Raw genomic sequence first — 20,538 nt, 5'->3', positions numbered from 1 at the left:
ACATTTACCTAGGAATTCTTGAATATAAACAAGCTTACCTCATAGGTCTTATTTAACCATTAAATTCATGACTATAATGATTTTCTTTATCCCTATATTGGTTCTTTCAGCAAGTATTTTTTGAGCACTTATGATGTACCAGGCTTTATTCTATATGCTGATAATATAGCTTTGAACAAAAGTGAAAAATTAAAAAAATCCTTGCCCTGATGGAGCTTATATTCAAGTGGGGGGGGGGGGCAATACATAATAACAAGTAAAAGACAGAGTTTCTTGGTTGATGTGCTATGAGGAAAAATACAGCAGAGAAGGGGAATAGCGAGTGTGTACTGTATGTGTGTTTACATGGGGGAAGGTAATGGGGGCTAGGGAGGTGGAGAGGTGGAGGGATGGGGTGGCCAGGAATGTCTCTAAAAAAGTGCGATCCAGAATTAAGCCATGAAACTATCATCAGGGAAGAGAATTCTAGGGAACAGGAGGTTCAACTGCAGTTATTTAGTAGGAGAGGACGTGGCACATCTGAGGAACAAGGTCAGTGTGACTGGGGTACAGTAAGCAAGGAGGAGTGAGGTAAGTGATGAAGGTACTGAAATAGCTCTGGCTTTTACTCTAAGAGAAATGAGGAGCCACTGAAAGGTTCTGAGCAGCAGAGTTATACGATCTGAATTATGCTTTAACAAGCCCATTCAGGCTGCTGTGTTGAGAGAAGATAAGGAGGTGAGAGTAGAAGTGGAGACCAGTTAGGAGGTTATTATAATAATTCAGGTAAGGGTTACTAGTAGCTTGTACCACAGTGGTTAGTGGTAACAGGTGAGTAGTAGTTGGACCCTGGATATATTGTGAAAGTAGAACCGACAAAATCTCTTGACAAATTGTTTATGGGAGGAAAAGTGTTATGAAGAATGATTCCAGAGTTTTGGCCACAGCAACCGAAACAATCAAGTGGGCATAGCTTACTGCCACTTTTAAAATACTAATTTATTATTTAATCACTACCATATTATCCAATCAAACCAAAACTCAAAATTATATATATATATTTCTGTTTGTTCTTTGGATGAGGGGATAACCATAATTTATGAACAAATAGGAAATTTTTATGTAAAGCATTTTTTAAAAATGTGGATTTATTTTTTAAAGCAGGAAATATATTACTTCATAATAACTTTAAAAACTAGTTAAAAATTTAAACAATAAGAAGAAGGGATAAGGACTCTGTACTAAATATTTTATATGTCTTCTCAGGATTGCAAAGTTTTCCTGAGGGAATATAGGTGAAAAAAAATAATAAAGCCAAAATGTATTTTCTTTATGGACACCATGAAAATTACAGAAGAAAACAAAAGGTCCTGATTTATTTGTAAACCATCTTTCACTACATAAAAAAAATCTTTAATTAGTGCTGCTCTTTTGAGAATTTTCTTTTAAAATTTATACAAAATCTGTTAAAAAAAAACCACAACTTTCTTTTGGGTACAATGGCAAATGTACAAGGCAAAATACAATTTTTAAGTGTCACAGGGGTTTCCAGCAGTTTATACACTATAGGTCCAAGATAAGGCAACTTTCAGAGGTTGATGTTCCTGGTAAGAATGCAATACATGAAGTTCGGTTATAGATTAGTTATATGTCAAAATAAAGGAAAAATCAAAATACTAAAGTTAGTCTTTAAAACAACATGGGTGAGCAAAAGGGGTCCAGCTACAACCAGCAGTATTGGAATTAGGGTGGGGAGATAAAAGAGAACAAGCCTCACATTTTAGAGTAGATCCCATTAGAAGCAATTAAAAAAATCAGCTAACATTTATTAATCACTCTATCCCAGGCATTTATCAAATCCCTCAGAGGTAAGCATTATGATTATCCCATTTTTATAAACACAGAAACAGGGATTTGCTCAAGAACACATTCACCGTCAAGTGATGGAACGAGTCAAACCTGGAAAGTCTGACTCTAGGGGAGTCACTTTTTCTCTTTGCTGCCCATACTTAAGCTGAAATACAATCCAAGATTTAATAAGCTTTTAAAAACAATATTTCAAAAGTGTAAACAATAATAGCTATTACCGCGTATGGTACCCATTATATGACAAGCTTCACTGTCGGTATTTCATATGTCTTCTCATTTAACACCTTGTAGGGCAGGTATGGTGGCCCTTTTTACAGTTGAGGCAAATTCAAATAATAATTTATTCAAGGTCAAAAGTTAGTGTCAGAGCTAAAATATAAACCTGGGTCTGCTCAATTCCAAAATCCCTGTTTTTTCTTAAGAATCTCAAATTGTACTGAATTTGGAAGTAAATGGAATTTTCTACAATGTGACCATCCTAAAGGTAGCTATTGGTGTCTTGGTATTTTCTATTAGTCTTTTTGTAAAGACAGAGTTGTGGCCATACTATATATACATTTTTGTGTGCTAATTGCTTCACTGGTTTAACATACATTTCCCCAAGTTTTTAAAAAATCTTCAAAAGCAAACTGTAGTTACTACACAATGGTCCACCATGTGGATTTACCATAATTCATGCAACTATTCCTTAATTGCTGTGCATTTAGGCTCTGTTCATTTCCGCTACTGTAAACAAAGCTAATAAGCAACTTGGTACATAAAACTTGACTATATTTGGAATAATTTATTTAAGAAAGATTTGCAGAAGTGGAATTACTGATTCAAAGCATATATTATTTTAAAGGCTCTTTGTATGTCAAATTGCATTCTGAAACAAACAACTTTAGGGAATTAAAAAAACCTGTAAGAAAACAATTGAAGCAGCTCAGGTAAAAGGTGATGGCATTCAGGAGTAGGATGGTGGGGAAGAACCCAGAAAAAATAGATGAATTTAAAATATATTTTGAAGGTAGAACTGACACAAAATTATGATGACAGACCGGATGTGAGGAGTAAAAGGAGGGATAAGATGGTTAGTGTGCAGGTTTCTAGCTTAAGCTGTAAGATGGATTAGAATGAGGATAAGAATAAGTCAGGGCAGATTTCAGGTAAGAGAGAAGAAAAACAAACAGATTTAGAACATTTATGTGAATATGAAAAATTTAAAGATGTAGAAGTTTATGCAGTCTCAAGACAAAATGGAGCCCTAGTTGGTTTGGCTCAGGGGATAGAGTGTCGGTCTGTGGACCAAAGGTTCCTGGGTTCGATTCTAGTCAAGGGCACGTACCTTGGTGTAGGCTCCATCCTGGCCCTGGTCGGGCCATATGTAGGAGGCAACCAATCAATGTGTTTCTCTCAAATTGATCTCTCTCTCTCTCTCTCTCTCTCTCTCTCTCTCTCTCCACCCCCCCCCCCCCCTACTCTCTCTAAAAGATCAATGGGAAAAATATTCTCATTCCTTGGCCGAGGATTAAAAAAAAGAATTATGAGTATTTTGATATCAAACTATAAGGATCTTCTTTTCCAATCTTTATGATGTTCTCCAATTTTAAAGGCAGCTTCACAAACATCAGTAAGGTTATTGCAGTAATAGTAATCAGCAAATAATAAAAGAGAACAGGTGCACCATTTGTGTTCAAAAAGCACAGGTACAATCCAAGAGCATCTATCTCTTCCTCAGCCCTTCCTTCCATTCTACCAGTGGATTACCTTCAATGCAGGCAGGCTGAAACCATCTGTAAGGTTATGTGCTTCCTCTTCTGAAATCTGCTCTTCACTAAGTCCAAGGCCCAGCTCCTTAAAAGGCACCACACAGATGTAGTTGGTTACATTGTCACTCTCAGAGTTCAGGGGGTAGGTTAAATTAGGTTAAGGCAATCAACAAAGTCTTCATAAAACATACAAGGTACATTAAGACTGCCCAGCCCAACCAGCATGGCTCAATGGTTGAGCATCGACCTACAAAAGTAATCTTTGCATTCCACTTACTCATAATTTATTTATGAATCATAAATAAAATAAAGATATTACATACCTTTATTTCCTGACTAATAGAAATAATTTTTTTATTTAGTAAATTTAAGTGACTGACTTATTGTCATGTATTCTCTGTATCAGACACTATCTAAACACTTTATATGCACTAACTCATTTGATTTCAACAAAAACACAGTCAGTAAGATTGTGTTAGTATTGACATTTTAAAAATGAATAAAGAAAGGTACAGAGAGTTAAGAAACTTGCTTAAGGTCACCTAGGCAATAACTGATATGGCCAAAATTTAAATGTTGCCGATTTGACTCTAGGGCCTTTGTTTTGTGAAAGGAGAAAGATTTCCTGTTGCCAGTTTATTTCCATGTCATGACACAAATTTGCCATGTTCAGTAATTTAAAAAAAAAAAAAAAAAAAGCCAGGCCTAGCAAAGCCAGGTCTTTTGAATTTATTCTTTGGACCAGTAAAGGGAGGGATTTCAAGTTTTTTTCCTTATTAAAAATGAACCACACGAGAGAACAACTATCTTCTTGTCTGTTATTGCCTTTCCCCCTTGGAATACATTTCCAGTTTTAAAATAGAAGTGCTGATAGAAATTAGCTTCAAAATAAGCAATTTCAGTTTACAGTTAACTTTACAGGATGCAACTATAATATCTATATTCAGCACTCTGGAAACATATCTTATTCTTAAATTTAGACAAAAAAGGATATTTTTTCAGCATATATAGGGTAGCCAGCCTTGCTGCTTGAAAGTTGGCTCTTACAGTTCTGTAGACAGCTTTCCGAAGACCGATGAGATGCTGACTGGGATGCTGTCCAGCTTTATTAAATGGGCAAGCAGCACTGACCCTGTCAAGCAAACTTGAAAAGTAAAATGTGATACAACTGTACAGGTGTCCTAAAGTTTTTGTTTCCTAAATCCATAATTCTATTAAGTTTAGAAAAAAATCCTTTTTCATGATTTTTATTAGAAAATGTTTATCAGTAACCCCACTCAGGTCTCATAAATAGCCATTTCCCTGATACATATATAGTCACCAGAAAAAGACAAATGAAAAATTTAAATCTCAGAGTAATGGCTTCCTCTGATATGAAGAAACGAAAACATTATAATTGAAATATAGAAATGTAGGAATATTTATGTAAAAAAATGTAACTTTTTAATATAGACATTCTACCTGCTAAAACATACTAAAGTGGTACTACTTTACATTTAGTTTCCAAGCCTTTATCTACAGTAAGTATAAAAGCTTTAATTATAAACACTTTCACATCTTAATGTGCATTCATATATGTTCATTAATCATGTTTTTGGCCACTTGTACAGAATGCATTCTGTACATTCATAAAAGTAGGGTAAAATGACTTACCCACCTGCTGCCACTGGCACTTACCTACTCAAAATGAAGTAGGGGCCGCAGAAAGAAAACAGGACCAGTGGCCAACAGGGGAATGCAAGTAGAAAGGCAAAGTAAAGGTTACTCTGTAGTTGCATAGCTACTCTCAAAACTGTTCAAGAGGAAGCACATTTCATAGCACTTTCCAAAAGCTAAGTGGGGAGTATCTATTTGAAACAATGACATATAATACATTATGCTTTTATAAATGAAACTATGAATAGTTATTAGATAAGAGTATTTTTTTTTTCACCTAACCATTAACCTCTCCCAATAGCAAAACAAAATATTGGAATTTATACATTTCTTACACTATAACCACACATTTGTAAAATAAGACATCTAACTCAAAACTTTAAAAATGTTAAATCAAACTAAAATATATTCAGGCATTGGAAAGCTATTAAAAAAACAACCACAGGACAATGACTGCTGGCTTATTTTAAAATAAAGGAATGAAGCAAAGAAGGTTAAATTATTTGCTAGAGCAGACAAACAGAGGCAGAACAAAACAGTACTCATTTTTTTCAATATATGGCACTATTGTTTGTACTCCATTTTATTTACTGAATGAATTTTAAAAACTAAAAATATTATGATTCAAGATCTATTATTGCTCATAATTTTTTCAATCAATTATCCAATTAGATGAAGACAAGTGAAGCATAATTTTTTCCAACATTTCTTCTGCCTGTCTGCATCTGAATAGATAGAAGTCAAAATCTGGAGGCAAATCATGTCTAACTGACCCAATTTAGCTCTTCATGCCTATTCTATACATATGTTTGTAAAAGGTGGACAATGACAAAAGGCACAGAACCCTCTATGCATGCCCAAGCATTAAATGAACAAACCACAGCACTTTGCTTAATCATTAGGCAGTCAGTTCTCTCAGTAAAGTCCTGTGCAAGTCAAGAATGAAAAGCCACTCTTATTCTTAGTGTGATTTTTTAACTTTTAAAACTTGATACTCAAATAACTTAAAAACTGCTCTGCTCAGTCAAAAAGAAGTGAACAACGGAAGAACAAAAATAAACAAATACCGAGGACTGTTCCATTTTGAATTGAGCAGAAAGAAAAGTAATAAAACATCTCTTATGTCTTGGGATTGTTTAAAATACTGTTTCAGAACACAACAGTGAAGAAAGAGATGACTACTGGAGATTCTTCCACTTCCCTGTTCGTGATTTTTCAAATACAGCTTTTATGCCAAGATCATTTCAGTACTGTTCTAGAGCAGAGCACAGTAAAAGATGTGATGACTACCAAAGGGTCTTCTGCTCTCCCTTTTCATAATTTTCCAGATATAACGATAATTAAGAGCAATAATTATTCTTCACCATATACTTCATCATACTTTCTCCCACTTATAGATTGCAAAGGTTACATGTTATATAAATTATTACATATATACTACAATACAACCATCATCTGCTAGTGTTTAGCAGGCAGTCTGGTGTACTGCAATCAAGCTTGAGAGCCAGATGGAAGGACATCTGCTCTATAACTAATAAACTGCTGTTGAGTAAATATAACTTTTCCTTTAATAATGGAATAAATAACCAGTATAACCTGCAGCTTAATACACTTACAGCTAGACTGGTGAATATTTAATTTCTCGTGGGAATGTGAAACATCATTACTTGCATGATATTCTGACAATATTGGTGCCATAATATCTACTAACATTTACCTAAAGAACATTATTAATACAGGGCAAGAGTTTTCAAAATGAATTCATGTCAGATACAGCTATCAATTAAACTGAGGACACAGAGTATCTGACAGGAAGTAAAGGAAACAAGCATTTATTGGGTAACTGTATGCTGGGTTCAATGGTAGGTTCCCTTTCTACATTATCTCATAAAATTACAGGTAACACACAGACATAATCATGATTCTCAAAGCACTTTGGTTTCTCAAAGTAGATAAGCAGAATCATATTACATATTAAATCTAACATATTATTCCTTTAGTGAGCAGTTAATAGACTTTAATAAGTGCTAAAGAGAAACCCACTTTTTTCCTATAAAAGCAATACAAAAATGAAAATAGGTAGTAAATATTCTAATTTAACTATGTAATAAAAAAGAATTATTTAAAAATAAAATAAAAAATGAACTCACAGTGTAAATCCTCTGGAAATGACTTCAGTTTCTTGAATGAGACGTAAAGCTTTTCTCACAAGATTAGTAAAAGCTCGGCTATTTGCTGCAGCATTTTCCAAACGGCCATTGTATTTTTTTAGGGTTAATTGTAGTTTGGCTGTCCTCCATAATCTCAGAGCTCTTATGATCAGATAAACAAATAGAATCACTCCCCATACCAGCCAGGAAGAGACAATCCACCAAGTGGGAAGCATAATAAGCAAACTAATGAAGGCAAATAGCATTGAGACATCCCTATAATAGAGAGAAAAAAAGAAAGAAAAAATACTCATTAGAAAAGAGAAAGATGAGTTATTTAATCAGTAAATTAGGTTTCCTAAAATAAAATTCCATCTTCTTTGAAACATATGGCTTAAAAAAATGACATTAAGAAAAACCATGGCCTGGCTGGCATAGCTCGGTGGTTGAGCATCGACCTATTAACCAGGAGGTTGCGGGTTCAATTCCCAGTCAGGGCACATGCCCGGGTTGAGGGCTTGATCCCCAGTGGAGGATGTGCAGCTGATCAGTGATTCTCTCTCATCATTGATGTCTCTATCTCTCTTCCTCTCCCTTCCTCTCTCTGAAATGACTAAAAACATATTTAAAAAAATCATGTGAAATAGTTTTGAAATATCTAGCAACTAGACAATGGTCCTTAGGTATTAAAACCTGAGTAATAAGTTTAGGTAAAGGACATAAGAAATTGGTGCCTTCTGAAATGACTTAGAGAAAATTTTTTTTAATTTTTTCAATCACAGTTGATATTCAATATTATTTTGCACTAGAGGCCTGGTGCACAAAATTCATGCCCTCAGGGGGTGTCCCACTGACGGCTTAGGCCTGCTCCCTGCTGGGAATGGGACTAAACCGACAGTCGGACATCCTTTGCGCTGCCGTGGAGGGAGAAGAGGCTCCCACCACCACCGCTACACTCTCCAGCTGTGAGCCAAGCTTCTGGCTGAGCAGCGCTCCCCCTGTGGGAGTGCACTGACCACCAGGGGGCTGCTCCTGCATTGAGTGTCTGCCCCCTGGTGGTCAGTGTGCATCATAGCGACCGGTCGTTCTGCCATTCGGCCCCCACCTGTGCACCAGGCCTCTACCCTATATAGTAAAAGGGTAATATGCCTCCCAGCACCGGGATCAGTGGAGCCACGAGGCCTCCCGGCACTGGGATCAGCATGACAGGGGGCAGTGACCAAACCCCCTGATCGCCCTGTGGCTCTGTGTGTGACAGGGGGCGGGGCCACAATCTCCCTATCCGCCCTGCTCTGTTCATGACAGGGGAAGGCGCCCCAATCCCCTGATCAGCCCTGCTCTGTGCCTGATAGGGGGGAGCTCCCCAACCCCCTGCTTGGCCCTGCTCTGTGTGTGACAGGGTGCAGCGCCCCAACCCCCTGAGCAGCCCTGCTCTGTGTGTGACAGGGTGTGGTGCCCCAACCACCCCCCCCATCCCACGGGCACTGCTCTGTATGTGACAGGGTAGAGCCATAACCTCCCCATCGGCCCTGCCCTGAGTGTGACAGTGGCGGCGCCCCAACCCCCTGATCGGCCCTGCTCTGTGGGTGATAGAGGGTGGCGCCCTAACCCCCTGATCCGCCCTGCTCTGTGTGACAAGGGGCGGTGCCCCAACTCCCCTATCGGCCCTACTCTGTGAGTGACAGTGGGGAGCTCCTCAACCCCCTGATCGGCCCTGCTCTGTGTGTGACAGGGGGGAGCTCCCCAACCCCCTGATCGACCCTGCTCTGTGCATGACAGGGTATGGAGCCCCAACCCCCCTGATGGGCCCTGCTCTGTGAGTGACAGGGGGTGGCGCCGCAACCTCCCCATCGACCCTGCCTTGAGTGTGACAGGGGGCGGTGCTCCAATCCCCCAATCAGCCCTACCCTGAGCGTGACTAGGGGTGGCAGTGCAACCTCCCGATCCACCCTGCTCTGTGCATAACAGGGGGCAGCGCCCCAACTCCCCAATAGACCCTGCTCTGAGCCCGACCAGGGGCTGCACCTAGGGATTGGGCCTGCCCTCTGCCACCCAGGAGCAGGCCTAAGCTAGCAGGTCGTTATCTTTCGAGTGTTCCCAGACTGCGAGAGGGCACAGGCTGGGCTGAGGGACCCCCCCTTCACCCCGAGTGCACAAATTTTTGTGCACCGGGCCTCTAGTGTACATATAAAATCCCTTTTTACCATTCCTCTTTCTTTTTTTTAAACAAATTATCCTGGGACTTTTTCATTAGATCCAAATATTTAAAGTGGTTGGAAAGTTTTAGGATAGTGTAAATCATTAGACTATGTTCCTTACTAGTGGCCTGGTGCACAAAATTCGTACACATTAAAAGGGGTTTAATTAAAGGAAATATTTTAATATTGCTATTTGCCCTTTCTCCATAATAGAAGTGTCAGAGATGAAAGAAAATTAGTAAAATGTATATGAAAATCTTCTTTCTGTCAGAGCCTGGGGTGCACCACGGGAGCCAGAGTCAAGTCCCTGCCCACCCACGTGCATCTCAAAATCGTGCGAGACCCAGACCCAGCTAGCCACCCCCATTGGGCTAAATCCAGATCCAGCCAGTTCCACTCTTGTCAAGCCCCGCTGGGCAGGGGGTGCAGCCTCAGGTTCCCTGGCCTGCTGTCAGGGCAAGGGGTGTGGCCTCAGGTCCCCTGGCCTGGTGCCAGAGCCAGGGGTGCGTCATGAGGTCCCCCAGCCTGGCGCCAGGGCGGAGGGTGTGGCCTGAGGTCCCCTGTCAAGCCCCACTGGGTGGAGGGCATGGCCTCAGGTCCCCCAGCCTGGCGCCAGGGTGGGGGGCACAGCCTGAGGTCCCCTGGCCCAGTGATGGGGAGGGGAGCGCAGCCTGAGGTCCCCTAGCCAGGTGCCAAGGTGGGGGGCGTGGCCTGAGGTACCCCGTCAAGCCCTGCCAGGTGGGGAGGGTGCGGCCTGAGGTCCCCATGGGGGTAGGGGGAGGTGGCGCAGCCTCAGGTCCCTGCTGATTGCTCATTAAGGGAACTCAGCCTCCGCTGTGGGTGCAGCCATCTTGTGTTACGGAAACCCCGCCTCCGCTGTGGGCACAGCCATCTTTGTGTCGGAGTGACAGTCAATTTGCATATTCCCTCTTTATTATATAGGATGATCTCTTCTCAGCCAATAAAGCAAGAGGTGCTCATTTACCTCCATGCCTATGCTCGTCGTCTTTACAGTGTGATTATGATATAATCTATTAACTATAAAGAAACATAAAGAACCAGCGAGGCCTACATGTACACACGTGCATAGAGGTATATGGGTAAGACAGATTCTTTTTGGCACATGTCATTAATATATGTGGGCTATTAAAATACAGAACTAATTACATTGAGCTGAAAGTGGATTTGTTTCCAGCTTCATTTTAAATAGTATTCACTTTAAAAGGTCTTTTTAAAAACTTTTGCATATCATTAATTACAATGCTACAATGTATGGGATGTTTATAATGCCTTTACAATGGGGAGCATCATGATAGATTTCCTCTGAATACTCTATATGTGAGCAAAGGATAGATGTTTTCTGAACAGTACCAAATATTAGGGGTTGCCAGGGAGCGAAGTGTTGGAAGGTGTCCATTTTCCTGTTGTTGAGGTTGCCCTGCAGACAGGATACTGGGATCAAGTAGCTCAATCAGCTCCACATCCTCTTGTAACAGGACTTCCTGTTGCAGGATGGTATATAGTGAGTCGAGTCGGAATCCAATATCCTTGCCATTAAAAGACCGGAAGAGAGGTATTAATGCATACATCATTTTGCATTTAATGCTAAGCTGCTAAAGTACTAATAAAATTTAGAGGTATTTATTTTCGGTATAAACTCCAAGAAGAAGAAACAACAATCCAATCTACTGTTGGGGGGTGTTTTTCCCCCCACTGTAAATGTGAAATAATAAAGATTGAAGTGGATATTATTGGACTACCAGATGTGAAATATAAATTTTTAAAAAAATATATTTTATTGATTTTTTTCAGAGAGGAAGGGAGAGGGATACAGAGTTAGAAACATCGATGAGAGAGAAACATCGATTCAGCTGCCTCTTGCTCGCCCCCTACTGGGGATGTGCCCGCAACCCAGGTGCATGCCCTTGACCGGAATCGACCTGGGACCCTTCAGTCCGCAGGCCGACGCTCTAGCCGCTGAGCCAAACCAGTTAGGGCTGAAATATAAATTTTTAATAAAAAGGTGTGAACTACAGATTAATAAACCTGTCTAGTCAAGCCCAATTAATTAAGTTGCTAGAACACACATGGAAAATATGATTCTGTAACATAAGATGCTGTCCCTGGATACTGTAACAGTATAGCCAGTATCTAAGAATTACATCAGCAGGATCAAGGCCTTATAAAAATGGACATTCAGATATTAAAAATACATCATTAAGGAATGTAATATAAAACCACACTAACATGTGCATAGCATTTATAGTTTGCAAAATGCTTTCACATATACCAGCTCATTTATTCCTCTCTCCTTCTATCAATCTATCAAGAAATATACATATCAGGCACCATGCTTGATACCAATGACAAAAAAATGAACAAGACATTTAAGTCTCTACTCTTAAAGAGTTCATAGTTTAATGAAGGACTAAAAAGTAAACAGTTACAACATAATGTGCAAAGCAGTGCAATGATGTATACCAAGGGTATTATGAAAAGGTACCAAAACTTGCAATGAAGTCAGAGAAAGTATAAGAGGCTATGCTTGAGCTGACTCTTAAAGTAAGAGTAAGAACTGACTGGATATAAGAGTTGGAAGAGTCAGATGAGACAGAAAAGCTTCTGTAGAATTGCAAGTCATCAATATTAGTTTTACGCAGGGTGTTCATGGTAGAGATAGGAGAGAAGTTAGGAATGTTACAGCAGATAGGTTAATTTTCACAGTAATGCTGTGACGTACATTCTCCTCCTCTCCATTCTATAGAGGAGAACACTAAAGTCCAAAGAGAATAAGTAGCTCTCCAGAAGTCTGATTTCAAAGCTTAAGTCTCTAGTAGTCAGTTTTGCTTCACTGCTTTGTCAGAAAATTTTAAATTTTATTTTGTATTAAATTTAGAAATAGAGTGACCCTATTGTAAGATAAAAACAAAGAGAACTTATATTTTTTATTTTTATTGATTTCAGAGAGGAAGGTGGGGGGGGGCGGAGAAAAAACATCACTGATGAGAGAGAATCATTGAACAGCTGCCTCCTGCATGACCCCCACTGGGGATCAAGCCCACAACACTAGCATATGCCCTGACTGGGAATTGAACCATGACCTCCTGGTTCATAGGTCAATGTTCAACCACGGAGCCATGCTAGCTGGGCAAAATAAAGAGAACTTTTAAAGGGCAAAGCCTTTAGCAATTAGCATAGAAGAGTTAGGTCTAGGGTTTAAAGCAGTGGGTTTGCTCTTCTTGGTCAGTTAATCATTCCGACACCACAGAGTTCAGCCCTAGCTGATTATAATGGGGACTTAGTAGGAATGCAGTGATCCATATTCAAGCTTAATTACGGGTTATATACATGATTTATATATTGCATTGTGTGTCCACCACCCAAAGTCAAACCATATTCTGTCACCATATATTTGGCCCCCTTTACCCTTTATAAATCCCACCCACTCTTTCAGTTTCCTCATCTGCAAAATAAGTAGTACCAACTTCATAGGGTTGTTGTGAGGATTAAATAAGTCAGTATTTACAAAATACTAGGAGTGTCTGGTGCACGGTAAACACTATGTAAGTGTTAGCTGCTAGTGTTAAAATACAATAAAGAAAAGCATACATAACATACAAAAACTTAGAGATCTTAGCATAGATAATCATTACTAGGTTGTTGCAGAAAATAAGAGATCAATGGGCTGAAGTTTCTGGGAAAGGCCTTGAAAATGAGCTAGGACTGTTCATTGAAAAGATTCTGATAATAGAGATAAAAATGGAAGGAATTCCACCACAGTATAATAGCACAAACAGACATACAGGAACAGGTATGGAATAAAGGAAAAGGAAGACTGGGTTGGTTGACGAAAATAAAGGTGGATAAGGCTGGGAAGGTAGACTAATGCAACTTATGCAGACTCTTTTATGCTGAAGTGATCAATTAGATTTGAAATGATAGATAATAGGAATCTTTTTAAGGATCTAAATAGAGAAATGGCACGAGAAGGTAACTTAGGAAGATTTCTGCTTGGATGGAATGAAAGAGATGAAAAGCACAGCTGAGGAATAAAAGAGATTTCTATTTTTGCCCCTACGGATGGAGAAGGGAACTTCTTTATGCATCAATACACTTCAATGATCTTACACACTTTTAAATATATAATGCTATTTCATAAAGCTGATGAGGGGCAAATTAGATAACACTTGAAAGCACTTCATAGGCTAAAAAGTACTTTAAAAGTGCTAATATCACTACCATCATAGTTGCTATAAAGGCATTTTTTTTTATACTTTAAGAAGAAAACATAAAATATGTGGCCAGTGACAAAGAACCCAGAATGAAAAGATCAGGACTATATAGACAATGATTAAACCACTGAAAAATGTATATGGATCCATGTACCTGATCACAGTCCTAGTATCATTGAAGAATGAGGATGGCTCCACCTGGATAGAGATGGTATTCTACGTAGATGACAAGATACTTCATTGACCTTCTCAACACACCCACAAAGATGAAACCCTGAACAGAGAACTTGCCCTTTTGGATTGTTAAAAAAGTAATTGTAGTCAGTCAAAACATACTTAAGCTAGAGAGGTAGTGCATTATAGTACAGAGCCTGGGCTTAGAAACCAGGAGATCAGAATACAAATTCTGACTCTATCACTTTCTAGCTGATTCTTGAATAATTCACTTAATCAGTATTCTTAAATCAAATTGAGTGGTCTGAACCTCAGGATTTCCAGCTGGTAAGTGCACCAAACCTTACAGTGTTTAGATTGCCAAATCAAAATGTGAAAGCACTTTGTAAACATTTTTTTATAAATGATAATTTATAAGAATAATTATTATTATCTTAGGGTCATAGGCCAGCAGAGGATCCTGAAAGCCTGCTTACTTGTAACCTGACTTCTCCTACCGAGAGCCAGGAGAAGAGCTTTATCACTTCAATTTTGTATTGTCAGGATGTAAAAACTTGAGGTACTCCTTCTTGGGGGACAAGAGGTCAAGCAACAGATATACTACAGCAGAGAGAAGAAAAAAAAGCAAGCCTCACAGGAATCACAAAGACTATCAATGTTGACTATTCCAAGTATTTGGAAAATTCTGTGATTTATCAGTCCTGGAGACTAAATTTTACATATGAAGTTGTCAAACAATGGTAAATAAATTAACAAAATAAAATAATCTGAAGTTGTCAGATTAATGATAAATAAATTAGGGAGGAGCCACTTTTGATTTTGCCTAAACTTTATAATCATTGGTTGTGGGATAAGGATAAAGACAGTCAAGTTCCTAACGAAAAAGGAGAAGATCCCACTAATGGATATATTCCTAATCCCTTCATTACTATGAGAAATATCTGTCAATGGAGGAAGATGGCAGTGGAAAATAGTACTCTAACAAATAAGGTTTCAATAACTACCAAGAATATTCTAAGTAAGTGACTAATAACCTCTTACCAGTGGAAGTATGAAATAATACGGAGTCCAAATTCAAAGATCCCAAATTATTGAAGAATTTTCTTTCTTTTTTTTTCTTAGGAGACACAAACAACTTTAACAGTTCATGAAGTGGAAAATCTCCTTTTGTAGAACTGCCCAGAATTGCTAATAAAAATTAATCACTGCCCAAATCAGTAGCAAGACAAATTCTGATTTACCAATTTTGTCACTAATAAGCTAGAGCCCTGAATATTGACAAAAAAAAGTAAAACAAACACTCACCAATTTGTGAAGTAAATCATCTTTCTTATTGCAATGAGAAAAAATCCAACTTTTGATGGTTTCAGCCACTTTTATCAGGATGCCTCGCTAAAGGAGATGAATGACATTACATAGGATTATTAAACTACAACCAGATAGCAGAAAAACTTCAAATAATTACATCTAATGAATCACAGTTTTTATCAGGGTAAGAAAGAAAATCATCCAGGTTCTATGTTTTGTCAGTATGTCTCAGCCTCCTTATTAGTTCCCAAATTTACTTACATATCAAAATCACATGGATTTGATTTTAGTTAGAAACATATTCCTGGGCCCCAAACTGAAGGTTCAGATTCAGTAAGTTTGAAATGAGTCTTGAAAATGTGATTTTAATGAGCCACCAGAAGTCATCTTGATGTAGCCCATTTATCTTCAGTATACTATAAACTGTATCAAAATGATGATGGTATGTATTTCAGAGGAAAACCATAGGGTTCTCCAAGATTATTCCATAACACTAAGGCAGGAAGAAATTTTAATTTTAGAAAAACTGTCTCATTGAAATAAAAAGCATATTATTGAATCACTCCCCAAATTCAATATACCGTAATAGCCCATTTCCTGAGCATGCCAGCAAATGGAGTTTACATTCCTTGAGGGATTACTATATCTCAGGTACTGAAAAACAATCATGGGAAGGAAGATGAACACACATAACTGTTGTCAAGAACTTGATACAGAAGAGACAGTACAAATAATTACAAACCAAAGTAAAGTGTGAAAAATGTGGGAAAAGAAGAGGCCAAGGGGAGCTAAACCCTAACAGATGAGTGGAAATGTAGCAACAAAGGAGGTTAGAACACTCCAGGCAAGGGAACTGGATAATCACAGGAAAGAGCCAGGGAAGAACATGCCATGGGGCTGGTGGCACAGTTTGGGACAGTTAAGACCCAAGGGAAAAAGGGAACTGGAATAAAGTTGAAAAGGTACACTGAGATGGGTTTGAAAGGACTTTGGTCTCATATGACACATCTTTTAGATCTTATCCTGTAGGCTGTAAGGAGCCAACTAAGGTTTTGATGCAAGGAAGTGAAATAATAAAGAAATCATTTTAGAAAAATAACTGGCAACAGTTCAGAGGCTGTACTGGCAGGGAATGACTGTAGCCAAGAGCATGATTAGGAGAGCAGTACAGCTAAATAATGTCAGAGGCCTGCACTAGGATAGCAAAAATGGCAATAATTAGGGTTAGATTTTAGAGACACAGAAGCTGACTTGACATACTATTTTGTGACCAAATCAAGTTGGGAGTGATGGGAAGTTGTAAGATAACTAGGAGGGTATAATTTGGAAATATAAAAAAATTTTGTTTGTTTGTGGGGTGCCCAGGAAAACTGTTTTAGACATGTTGAATCTGAGTTTCCTGGGGCACAGGTAGGTGGAAATGTCGAACAAAGATCTGGAACTCAGCGAAGATGGAGAATAGACCATAAGTGGCCAATGAAGGCAAGAAAGTACCGGGCATCTCTCAGAGAAAACAGATCAAGCAGAGAAGGGGCCTGATTCTAAACTTCCACTGCAGATACCAAAAAAGGGGGTCCTCATGATTTTTGTCTGTCTGATTATGGCAGCCAAGATTGCATGGGGGAATATAGGGAAAAACATGGAGTTTTTGCAACTCAGAAATAACCTTGTAAACAGTAAAGAGCGTACTTAATGTCAAATAAGAATCTTTAATATGAGTTTATAAGACTAGTGCTCTCCTACACCCTTGCCTTCTGATTGATTTTTAAAAGCTTAAGGGTTAAAATTAATGAAAGGCAAACCAGTGATTCTTAAAAAAAAAAAAAAAGAAAAAGAAAGAAAAGAATAATCACAGGAAAAGAAATCAGAAAAATATACAGACAATAAATATTCATGGTGAGAATACCAGTACAGATTACTCAGTAAGTACTTTACAATCACGTTAAAAAAATAAAGTTAAAAAAGCAATAAATGCTAAGGGCCATTTCATCACAAACTCATATCAAAAAAATTGCTTTCCAAAAAATAAGTAAATAACGAATACTTCACTGTTTGAACAGAATTTTGAGGGGAATTCTAAAAATATATCCACTGAGAAGGAACTATAGTACAGACATTTTCTAAAATTTAGTTGCCCCAAATTTAGAAAAACTCCATTTTAGAAAAATATAGCTCATACAGTTGAAATGTGTAAGTGAAGACTAAACAAACTTTCTAGACATGTGGTAATTTTGAAAAATAACCTCTGGCTATGCTTTTTACTGTTCCTCAATTTCTGAGTCAATGACATTTTAAACCCTCATTTTATCCCATATAATAAAAGCCTAATATGCTAAGTGTCCGGTCATCCTGTTGTCCATTCAACCAATCAAAGCGCAATATACTAATGATATGCTAAGGCCGCTCAACCGCTTGCTATGACGTGCACTGACCACCAGGGGGCAGATGCTCTGATTGGTAGGTTAGTTTGCTGCTGGGTCTGGATAACACTTGTTAGATAACACTTGAAAGCACTTTATAGGCTAAAGTGCTGGAGCAGACGGCCAGACATGCCATGGAGCCCTTCCATGGTCCCTCCTGGCTGGCCAACCTCCCGTGTACCTCCCCAGCCCCGATCGTGCACCGGTGGGGTCCCTTGGCCTGACCTGCAATCTGAGATGAGGGCCCCCCCCGCCCCCCCGCCCTGAGTCCATGAATTTCGTGCACCGGGCTTATAGTTTATTTATAAACCAATTAACATTTCTATATGTAAAAATACCTGTCATGAATGAAAGGACTGAAAACCTACAAGAAACACCACACACACACACACACACACCCCACACACCGTGAACACACCACACAGGTCAATGCAAGTTAATCCCATGTCCCTTTCTTTGTCTTTTCTTGCCAAGTAATCCAAAATGCAAGTTTTAATCTATAAATAATCTATTAGATATATCTGTGGGTTTTCCTTTCAAAGCCCTCCCCAGGAACATCCATATTTGAAAGGACCAAGGAGCGGAAGGGTTTAAGTACAGAGGACTAACAAATTGATTCTGAGCCATGTGAGCTCTAACTCTCCTAACTCTCACCCTTTGGGTGCTGGTCAAAAACAAAACAAAACAAAACAAAATAAAAAAACAAACCATTTCTCTGGTATTTACTCTGCTATTGCAAATGGGCCCAGCTTGGTTACCTCACTTTAAGGGATTTTTCAAAGAAGAACAGGAGAAAAGACCTCTATCGCCCTAGAGTAAATGAGTAATTGAAAACTTTCAAAGCTACCTCCTGAAAATAATTGATCTTGTAATAAAACACCGATTAAATTAGAATGCTCAAAAAATTAGGTAACCTAGTTATAGTTTTCTACTAAATTAGAATTCTTTGTATTAAAACAGAATATATTTTTTATTTTAATAAAAGGACATAAATGAATTTAGGTTAATAAATTTTATAAAACACCAGAGGCCTGGTGCAAGAAAATTCGTGCGCTTGGGGGTCGAAGGGAGAGGGGAAGTTCCTCAGGCCGGCCTGCGCCCTCTTGCAGTCTGGGATCCCTTGGGGGATGTCTGCCTGCTGGCTTAGACCTGCTCCCTGTGCCTAAGCATCCGTCTCGCAGTCCGAGAGCCCTCACTCCTTACTGCCCGCCTGCTCACTGCTCCTTAACGGTCAGCTTCCTACTCCTTCGTGCTGCCTCGAAGGCAGGAGAGGCTCCTGCCACTGCTGCTGCGCTCGCCCAGCTTCTGGCTGAGCGGCATTCCGCCTGTAAGAGTGCACTGACCACCAGGGGGCAGCTCCTGTGTTGAGCGTCTGCCCCTGATGGTCAGTGAGTGTCATAGTGACTGATCATTCCACTGTTTGGCCAATTTGCATATTACCCTTTTATTATATAGGATAATTTATGGAGATTCTTCTAGCATCTTAGCCTCATAATGCTATACAGGAACTATGAGGTATGTATTATATAAAAATATATAATACTGCAAACATAAAGAGCATTAGAAATTGAGGTAAGTATACTCGCTCCATCACATATCCTTGAAACTATGAAATACCTTATCAATTTGCTTTCTTATAATTTGTGCTCTTAATATAACAGCCCTAGTAGTTGGGTTCTCAATTAATGTTTTAGTGTATTTTTCTGGTCCTTTCCAGATAAATTCATTATTTAAATAAATAATATATTTTGATCCTCAACCATATTCATTTCTACTTATTATACAAATTACCCATGAGATAGTCTGAAACAGCAAGGTTTCATTTTTATCTAAACAGGCAGTTTTGTACTACTGATGAAATAAAAAATAAAGTCTTACCAGTGTGGGGGAGGACAAGGTGTTTTTTTGTTTTTGTTTTTTGTAAGGCAAAGAACAAAAGATTAAGTCATAGAGAAAGAGCATGCTTCCTTACTTTTGGCAGGGCTCTTGTAGGGGACTTTTGTTGTCCCTCTGCCACTGTGCATTTTTCTGCTTTTGGTGACAGAGAAGAACATATTTCAAAGTCTGTGTGTCCCAGATCCTGTAAGTACTGGTAAAGTGGAGAATTCTGAAAGAGACATCAAATAAAACATATATCAAAATCATTATTATTTCAAGTTTTAGAGGCCAAATTCAATACCAAATGTCACTATAATGACCAGTATGCCCAAATTCTTTAAGGTTTAATCTATAAAAAAGCAAATTATGTCACAATATCATTTAACCTAAAAAACATACACCAACAAACAGTTTAACAACGGGATCCAAAAGGGGGGAAAACCCTAAATAAAACACAGATATTTTTGAGTGAGCATCAGCAAGGAATATAAATAGATTTGTTAAGAAATTTCTTTGTCCGAATTTTTGTAATATTAGAGTAAACTGCTTCAAAATAGCCAATCCTGGCTATATATAGCTCCTATGAGGACCTACACTGAAAAACAGTTATTAATTGAAGGCAAGAAGAATTAGGAAATGATTGTACTGTATTAATTATAATTGTATCATACCATCATATTCACTGATCCAGTCAAGCACAAATATGTATTATTATACTATAGATAACACATACAGTACCCAGCACTATAAAAAACTTAAAACTCCAAGAAAGTTAACTAAGATGAGCTTATGTCCAAGCATATGGTAGATGAGAGACAGTGTAGTTAATAAAAGCATTAGAACACAGTGGTTAAAGACAGAAACTCTGGAGCCGGACCATAGATTCAAATTCCAATTCTTATTAGCTGGGTAACTATGGCAAT

At 38.6% G+C, this 20,538-nt stretch overlaps 1 protein-coding gene across 5 annotated transcripts in view; it reads right to left on the bottom strand.

Annotated features, from left to right (window-relative positions):
* The window catches only part of VEZT (vezatin, adherens junctions transmembrane protein), a gene marked incomplete at its 5' end in the record, with an annotated part of 73,053 nt that overhangs the window by 16,896 nt on the left and 35,619 nt on the right, over positions 1–20,538 (bottom strand). The window contains 6 exons of one of the 5 annotated variants that reach the window (XM_081084451.1): positions 3,598–3,745; positions 4,594–4,731; positions 7,406–7,681; positions 10,975–11,150; positions 15,315–15,401; positions 19,710–19,844. In XM_081084451.1, the coding sequence (XP_080940577.1) occupies positions 3,598–3,745; positions 4,594–4,731; positions 7,406–7,681; positions 10,975–11,150; positions 15,315–15,401; positions 19,710–19,844 (960 nt within the window). Of the gene's footprint in view, positions 1–3,597; positions 3,746–4,593; positions 4,744–7,405; positions 7,682–10,974; positions 11,151–13,989; positions 14,128–15,314; positions 15,402–19,709; positions 19,845–20,538 lie in introns of those variants that run through there. The other 4 variants (XM_081084452.1, XM_081084450.1, XM_081084454.1 and 1 more) reach the window with 4 other exon arrangements.

Source organism: Myotis nattereri, assembly GCF_964212035.1.
Source record: "Myotis nattereri genome assembly, chromosome: 2".
Lineage (NCBI taxonomy): Eukaryota > Metazoa > Chordata > Mammalia > Chiroptera > Vespertilionidae > Myotis > Myotis nattereri.
The sequence above is the reverse complement of the archived record's forward strand: the minus strand, read 5'-3'. Positions and strand labels throughout refer to the sequence as shown.